Consider the following 8,655-nt stretch of genomic DNA (forward strand, 5'->3'; position numbering starts at 1 on the left):
TTTATTTATTTATTTATTTATTTATTTATTTATTTATTTATTTATTTTTGAAATGGAGTCTTGCTCTGTCACCCAGGCTGGAGTGCAGTGGAACGATCTCAGCTCACTGCAACCTCTGCCTCCTGGGTTCAAGTGATTCTCCTGCCTCAGCCTCCTGAGTAGCTGGGACTACAGGCATGTGCCACAACACACAGCTAATTTTTGTATTTGTAGTAGAGACAGGTTTCACCATGTTGGCCAGGCTGGTATTGAACTCCTGACCTCTGGTGATCCACCTGCTTCAGCCTCCCAAAGTGCTGGGATTATAGGTGTAAGTCACTGCACCTGGCCCCTTACTATTGACTTTTATTTTATTGCTCTGTGATCTCAGGATGTGTTTGGTATGATTTTGGATTTTTTTGAATTTGATGAGGATTGTTTCATGGTTGGTTGTGTGATTGATTTTAGAGTATGTGCCATGTGCAGATGAGAAGAATGCATATTCTGTTATTCTGGGGTGGAGAGTTCTGTAGATGTCTGTTAGGCCCATTTGGTCAAGTATCGAGATTGGGTCCTGAATGTCTTTGTTCATTTTCTGCCTTGAAGATATGTCTAATACTTTCAGTGGGATGTTGAAGTCTCCCACTATTATTGTGTAGCTATTTTTTTTTTTTTTTTTTTTTTTTTTTTGAGACGGAGTCTCGCTCTGTGGCCCAGGCTGGAGTGCAGTGGCCGGATCTCAGCTCACTGCAAGCTCCGCCTCCCGGGTTCCCACCATTCTCCTGCCTCAGCCTCCCGAGTAGCTGGGACTACAGGCGCCCGCCACCTCGCCCGGCTAGTTTTTTGTATTTTTAGTAGAGACGGGGTTTCACCGTGTTAGCCAGGATGGTCTCGATCTCCTGACCTCGTGATCCGCCCGTCTCGGCCTCCCAAAGTGCTGGGATTACAGGCTTGAGCCACCGCGCCCGGCCCTTATGTTTTTATTTACTTTGTGTAGCCAAAAAAAATTGTAGAGTCAGTAATTTGAGTATATGGGTGACTTTCAATGTAAAACAACTAATGCAAAGATCTCAACCAGATAATGATCTATTCCTCAGTTTTGGTTGAAGAGAAGGCTCACGGAGGCTCAGGGAAGCCCTCAGGTTTCATGGGGATAGCCTGAAGAATGACCTTCATATAATGGCCACCTAGCCACTTGGGCCACCAGAGCTCACCGTTAGACACACTCACCATCTTCTCTCCATGTCTGGTGAGAAATCACATCAGCTATCTTGGTGTGTGGGGATGTGGCAGGACATGGTCACCAGTGGTGGGGGAGCTCTGTGATCCTCATTTACTTTACCATAGACTTCTGTCCTTTTACCAATATTTTGTCTTTTTTTTCCTGGTGTTTCTTATTCAATAGCATATCAAATTCTTTCATGTATGAATTGTCTCACACTAGTGGGAAGGGCTGGTCTTTGGAAACAGTACTGGTTTCAAATCCCAGCTCTGCCATTTTATTTGTTGTATAACAAATCACTGAATGTCTTGGAATCTAGTTTCATCATCTGTAGTAAGGCATTTTGAAGATCTGCCTTACTGGGAGGCAATGAATCTCAGATGAGAGCTTGTATTTCCATAAATACAGCTGTAAATGCATCTCTTTCACCATGGGACTGCTCTGAGCAGAAGGGTGCTCACGGCTTGGCTTAGAAGGGTTTCTCTCCTCGGTTACACCAATTTCATTCATTGTTAAAGTTTAATCAATTAATTCAACAACTATTCACTGGCCCTCTGCTAAGCACTGGGGTCCTCTTTCCCTGATCTCTTGAGTGCCCCCTCTGCTACAACACCACCCCTGAGCACATGAGGCCTTATTGCCTTCTCTCTTTTTAAAATATCCATTACACTTCTAAGGCTTACTTTTGGCACGTTTACGTCTCATACTGTTATGTTGCTTTGAAGTGATCTCCAATTCAAAGTTGCTTTTCTCTCCATAGTAAAAGTGATAGATTATTTAATGGTAGGTATGTCAATTAAGACTCGCCAAGTAGGACTGGGAAAGCCTTACAGTAGAGGGGCAATTCTGCACAACATCATCAGTTTGTAGGCAATGACCCTGACAGCGTTCTTGGTAGCTGAGGGAAGAAAAGGCCCTTGAGTACTGAAGGGGAAACTGGATTTTAGCTCCTCCTGGGTAGTGTCCCTTCCAATGAGTGAGTCCCACTGTGATAACCCAACCATTTGGAAGAGATACACAATGTGTTTACAGTCTCCACTGATAAAACAACATTGAGATATTCTCTGGCCATGCAGTTGCTCTGGCTTAGAGGCCAGAAAGACAGCAGTGCCAGGTTCTGTCAGAGTTTCCTGAGTCCACTTCCTTGTAAAAGCCACTGGGGACTAATAAAAAAACAGCTCTGTAATAAATGTCTGTCACTTATTTACCTTGGCTGACAGGGTTGGTCTTTTGTTTGGCAGTATCAGGGTGATGTGGACAAGCTGAAACTTGGTGTGGCATTTTTCATGTGAGATTTGCTTTCCAAAGGGGGCTGGAGATCTGTCTCAAAAATCCATGCACAGAGATTTAAAAGTCTGATTGTACCCTTGGGAGCCCAGTGGGCACTCTCATACACTGCTGGCAGCAGTGGAAACTGGTATGGCTCTTCTGGAGATGAAGTTGGCATCCATTGAAATAAAAATTGGCATTCCCTTTAACCCATCGATTTAGCTTCTTGAAAAGAAGGTGAATCTTCTTACAAAAATACAAAGTACACAAGGACATTTGTGCCAAAAATATTCATTGCAGAACTGTTTGTAATGGTTTCAAACTAGAAGCAATCTGAACTTCCCCCAGCAAGAGAGCACTTATCGTATAAAGTGTCTACACAGTCACCATCTCCATGGCCTTGAGCAGTGGAGGTTCTATACCCTGCAGCATGGGCCCCCCCTTTTCATTAGATGCACCAGGAAAAATGCAGCTCCAGCCTGGGCTTCCATCTCTGCCCAGAGACTCACCCAAACAGCTGATATCCTGAGGGAAACATGAGCTCCCAGGACAAGGAAAGGGGACATCCCAGGAGAGCAATACCATAAAAGAAGGACGACAAACTGAACAACCTACAGTCGATCGATCGATCTATCTATCTCTCTCTCTCTCTCTCTCTCTCTCTCTCTCTCTCTATCTATATTTTTTTGAGACAGAGTCTCGCTCTGTCACCCAGGCTGGAGTGCAGTGGCACGATCTCAGCTTACTGCAACCTCCACCTCCCGGTTTCAAGCGATTCTCCTGCCTCAGTCTCCTGAGTAGCTGGGACTACAGGTGTGTGCCACCATACCCAGCTAATTTTTGTATTTTCAGTAGAGATGGGGTTTCACCATGTTAGCCAGGATGGTCTCAATCTCTTGACCTTGTGATCTGCCCCCCTTGGCCTCCCAAAGTACTGGGATTACAGGTGTGAGCCACTGCGCCCAGCCAATAAAATTTAATTAATAAACCAGAAATGAAGAACTCAATGAATGATGTGATCAGCACAATGGACAGAGCCAAAGAATGATCAGGCCAATCAACTGAACTGAAGGGCCTCATGAAAAGATAAAGAGATGGAAAATATTAAGAAAAAGTCAAGAGTTATGAAAAAATAGCATAAAGCATTACATTCAAATACTAGAAATCACAGAAGGAGAAGGGGAAAATGGAAAATATTTGACAAAGTAAAAAATGATGATGTTCCCAGAATTAAAGGAAGAGATGAGGGCTCACATTGAGAGGATTTGAGTACCTAGTAGCATTAAAAAAAAAAAAAAAAAAAAAAAGCTACATCTAGACAGATAATAGTGAAATAAAACCATATATATATCTCATATGCAAAGAGAAAATTCAGAGAGTCCAGGGAGGAAAAATAAAATCAACTTTAACAAGAATTAGTTTCTTTTCAGACATCTTAGTAGCAATTTTGGGTATAAGAAGACAATGGAGTAGTCTTTGAAGACAATTTTCAAAATATTGAGAAAAAAATGTTAAATCTTGAGTTTGTAGCCAGCTAAACTAAAATTTAAATGAAGGTAAAATGAAGATGTTCTCCAGCATACAAGGTCTCTTTGCAAACCCTCTTTAGAGAAAACAAAACTCTCTTTGCAAACCATCTCTGAAGAAGTAATCCAGCAGTAATCCCAGCACTTTGGGAGGCCGAGGTAGGCGGATCACTTGAGGTCAGGAGTTCGAAACCAGCCTGGCCAATATTGCAAAAACCTGTCACTACAAAAAATACAAAAAATCAGCTGGGCATGGTGGCGCATGTCTGTAATCCCAACTACTTGGGAGTCTGAGGCATAGGAATCGCTTGAACCCAGGAGGTGGAGGCTGCAGTGAGCTGAGATTGTGCCACTGCACTCCAGTCTGGGAACAGAGTGAAACTTTTTTCTTAAAAAAAAAAAGTACAGAAGGTTAATATGAACTAAGTCAGAGTGAATAAGCAGTTAATAAAGTTTACAGTTGCCTAAATAAGCAAGTACCCAAAACAAAAACTTATACTTACAATGAATCCAAAATAAAAATTCTATATAGTATCAATGGTTTTACTAGTTGTTAGGGGTGGGCCTTCTCAGAGGAAGTAAAGGCAGGTTCGTGTATCAGTCATAGTTGGGGAGAAGATACAGGTGTTAATAAACTTAAGAAATTGACAGGAGAAAATAAACAAGCCTGATTCTTAATAAGTTATGCAAAGCCACCAGAAAAACTTTTTTCCAGACTTTTAAATAGCGCTTACCGAGTGCTAGACACTATTTGTTCCATGAGTTTTGGACACGCATTAACTAATTTAATCATCAGAATGAATTAAATATGGTAACTTCCATTTTCTAAGATGGGGAAACTGAGGCATAGAAAAGCACTCTGTGTGTAGGAACTGCATGGATCCTAAAGCTTCTAAACCCATTGCTCTTCCTGGTACTGTCTTAGTTGTATCATGTGTGTTTAATACATATTTATGGCTACTGCCTCCAGAAAAGTAAAGTTATGCATCCCAAATAAAGGTTTGAAACCCCTAACCAATCTCAGAGTCAAGCTGAAAGGTTGTAGGATAAACATTCTAACCCAGCTGAACTCAGGTGGAAACTCCTAACCAATCTCAGAATAAAGCTGAAAGGTTGTAAGATAAACATTCTAACACAGCTGAACTCAGATGGCTACAGCACCTGTCTGTAACCCTCTCCTTTATCCTAAGCTTGTGAACAAATTTGGAGAAGGAGCACAACATTTTAACAGAACTGTTAGGTTAAATAGCTGAGTAATAGTAAATAACTTGACAAAAATGACATCTACATGGCTACACCCAGCAACCTGAGCTATGCATATACTCCTGCTATAGCATCAAATCAAAATGGAATGGGTCTTTAGAAACCCTTGGTACCATCCCATTTTCTGCCGGTGCAGAAATCTATTCTAAACCCTGCCTTATACGTGGCCCACCGTTTTCATAACTGTTTAAATATCCTGGCTTGATTAATCTGGTGATAAACTGACTCTAGACATATATTTCCACTAGATTAGAAATAATTTCTCCACATTACACTGTCCCGCCTCCTTTTTGTTCCCAAGTGAATCTCATTCTCTCCACTCTAGAACATTATCTTAAATGCTTACACTTTGATTGAATTAGGGATGCCAGAGGCTATGGGTGAATGAGCTGCCACTCACAATCCACCTGGGACATCTATTAGCTTTTCAGATTCAAATCACATGCAATCTGTTTTCACCTAAGAGGTTGCCACGAGGGCCTGAATGCTACAAAAGGGAAGCTAGAGGAGCGCAGTGGGATAACTCTGGAAGTGGATGGTAAGTGTGGGTTCTGGGTGTGGATTTACCTATCACTGTCCAGATTCCCTGCAGCACATTCCTTAGTCTCTCTGGCCTCGGGACCCCAACAGTAAAGTAAGAAGGATGGAGTGGAGGTCTCAGGATGCCTTCTTCCTCTGACAGGCTGAGTCTGGCTAGAACACTGGGAGTCAGAAAGGATTAATGCAGCAGTTCTTGAAATGCGGTCTCGAGAGCAACAGCATTAGCACCTCCTGAGAACTTGTTAGAAGTGGAAATTCTGCCGGAGTGGTGGCTCACTCCTGTAATCCCAGCACTTTGGAAGGTGGAGGTGGGAGGATTGCTTGAGCCCAGGAATTTGAGATCAGCCTGGGCAACATAGGGAGACCTTGTTTCTGTAAAAAAACAAAAAATTAACCAGGCATGGTGGCATGCCTGTGGTCCTAGCTACTTTACTTGGGAGGCTGAGGCTGCAGTGAGCTGTGTTCACACCACTGCACTCCAGCCTGGGGAACATAATGAGACCTGTTTTTGTTTTTGAGATGAAGTTTCGCTCTGTGCCCAGGCTGAAGTGCAGTGGCGCTATCTTGGCTCAGAATGAGACTGTTTCAGAAAAATTAAAAAAAAATTCTTTCCCCCCACCTCTAACACCGAATCAGACTGAGGAGGGGGGAGCCCAGCGATCTGTGTTTTAACAAGTCTTTCAGGTGATTCTGATGCATTCTCAAGTCTTAGAACAGCTGGGTTACTGTGATGCTCAAAGGGATAAATGTAATCAACCCTGATTCACCAGGGGACATTGCTTTGTATTTAGCTGGAATTATTTCACTTTAGTTTCTTGGGTCAAACAAGTAGTTTGAAGAACTCAGGACAAGTCAGTTGAAAGCAAAAGTAGTGTCAGCTGTGGTCCCTGTCATCCCCAGCGGGAGGCATGGTAGATCCTCACAGCCAGAAGCAGTGAGTGGCACGACGCTGGGAGCTTATCAGTGGCCAAGGCCAAGTGTCAGCTCAAGCAGGAGAGCCCATGAGCACGGGGGAGCTTTGAGAAGGCATGTGTGGCATGCGTCAGGGAAGGGCTGGTGTATCTCTGGGGATAAAGCTGAGGAATAACTGGGATTTTCTTTCTATCCTCCCAAACATCCATATTTTAGGATGTTAATATGTCTCAATAGGCTCCTGCCTTCACAGTCAGAGAGGTAGGCAGAGGTGACTTTAATGCTCTCAGGGGACGTCACTTGTCCTGTTCACACATTTAGCAAGTGGGCTCAAGCCAGAACCCTGGCCCTGATTTTTCACGCAGTCCGTTTTTACTGCTTGTCCTTGATTGAGATCCTGTAGTCATGAGCAGTCCTCCCCCAGGGGTGTGGGAGACTCACCGCAGCCAAGAGCCAGGAGGTGGGTTTGCCAGGTGAGCGCCACGAACATTCCTCCCATTGCAATGCAGGCCAGAGAGCTGTTGAAACCCCAGAGTCCAGAGTAGATGTCCTCAAATGGGGCTGAAAGACTGAGTCCTGTTAGACAAGACAGGAGGGGGTCAGAGCTCGGGATTAAAGGCAGGATGTTTGGAAGGAGACTGAGGGTGGGATTGAAGGTTAGCAGCAAGCATCTCAGGAACTCCCATTGGTCCCTAGGAAGCCAGGATCTCAAGAAAGATCTGGAGCACAGAAGATGCCTGAGGCAATGCACGGGATGGAGGAGGTGCTCAATGTTTGGTAAGGGCTCTTGTGCTCACCTGCTGCCGTGCCCAGCAATGATCCGATTGCAGCATGCAGGCACATGAGTGGGGAGGAGAGTAGGATGGCTCCCAGGAAAATGCCCCCTGTCCATAGATTATCACAGCCATATATCTGACCAACTCCCACTGGTATAGATTTCAATAACTGCAAAAGAAATTAAAAAAAAAATGCCAATGAAACAACTGAACAGAAACCCACAGGACACCCACAAACTCCTACAATATAATTTTACACTGGATATACCTTATCTCTTTCAAGAACAGTGCTACTACCTTTTAAAATTCCCTCTCCTTGATTAAAGAAAAATCCCAGTAATTACACCAGCCCTTCCCTTCCCACACATGCCTTCTCAAAGTTCCCCCTGTGCTCACGGGCTCTCCTGCTTGCACTGACACTTGGCCTGGGTCACTGATAAGGTGTCAGCGTGGTGGCACTCACTGCTCCTGGCTGTGAGGATCTGCCATGCTCCCACTGGGGATGGCAGGAACCACAGCTGATACTTCTTTTGCTTTCAAATGTCCACCAGTGCTGAGGGTGATCTAATCTATCCATGCATCCCTTTGTTCAATAGATTATTATCACCATACAACTTGGATGCTTACGCTAAAGCCAGAGACCCAAAGTCAGGTTGTCTTATCCACAATTTAGAAGCAATTGTTAGCAAGTTTGTGAATTTTCTTTTCTGTCATTAAGTGGAACATGTATTCATTTAAACCAAGGTATCTTTAGCTTATTCTAGTTATGAACAACTGTCAATCAGGTCTCAAAACACAAAAATACATGGAAATGTCACAATTCTACTTTCTGGCTGAGGCCTGAATTTAGTTATTCTGCTCACAGAATTGCAGTTCTGAGGAGTGAACAAGGTTTGACTGAACGTAACAAATGATCATTCTTTACAGCTGAACTTCTGGTTGGGCACCAGACCGTAGTGTGACTTTGACTCTACCCTAACATGGACTCAATTCTTCTAGCCCATGCTGGGTCTTCATTCTAAACTTTTTGCTATTTCTAGACCAGGGAACTTGGCAAAGACAGCATACCCTTTTTATTTTTATTTTTTTCTGGATTTGACTGCAGAACTCTCTGTCCGGTAGCCATAGGGTTGGGGTTGGTGCTGATGATGGACTGGTCATTCAGAGT

At 43.6% G+C, this 8,655-nt stretch overlaps 1 protein-coding gene across 1 annotated transcript; it reads right to left on the bottom strand.

The window, feature by feature from the left end:
• Positions 1–2,409: 2,409 nt before the first annotated feature.
• On the bottom strand, positions 2,410–7,679 carry LOC113222100 (urea transporter 1-like). Its single transcript, XM_026451461.2, has 3 exons — positions 7,509–7,679; positions 7,153–7,287; positions 2,410–2,521 (listed from the first exon to the last, which is right to left on the bottom strand). Exons 1-3 carry the CDS (start codon positions 7,552–7,554, stop codon positions 2,445–2,447), a joined length of 258 nt encoding a protein of 85 aa, XP_026307246.1. The 5' UTR covers positions 7,555–7,679; the 3' UTR covers positions 2,410–2,444.
• Between the last annotated feature and the right edge of the window lie 976 nt (positions 7,680–8,655).

The sequence above is a fragment of the Piliocolobus tephrosceles genome, unplaced genomic scaffold (assembly GCF_002776525.5).
Source record: "Piliocolobus tephrosceles isolate RC106 unplaced genomic scaffold, ASM277652v3 unscaffolded_29395, whole genome shotgun sequence".
In the NCBI taxonomy this organism is placed as follows: domain Eukaryota; kingdom Metazoa; phylum Chordata; class Mammalia; order Primates; family Cercopithecidae; genus Piliocolobus; species Piliocolobus tephrosceles.

What these genes read in the sequence shown, in the direction of transcription:
- LOC113222100 (XM_026451461.2), bottom strand. Translation starts at nt 7,554, where the DNA reads ATGTGCCTGCATGCTGCAATCGGATCATTGCTGGGCACGGCAGCAG. An exon ending in ATTGCTGGGCACGGCAGCAG is followed by an intron (nt 7,288 to 7,508) that starts GTGAGCACAAGA and finishes CTTGTCTAACAG; the next exon opens with GACTCAGTCTTTCAGCCCCA. An exon ending in CCTCCTGGCTCTTGGCTGCG is followed by an intron (nt 2,522 to 7,152) that starts GTGAGTCTCCCA and finishes TTTTTGAGACAG; the next exon opens with ATCTCCAGCCCCCTTTGGAA.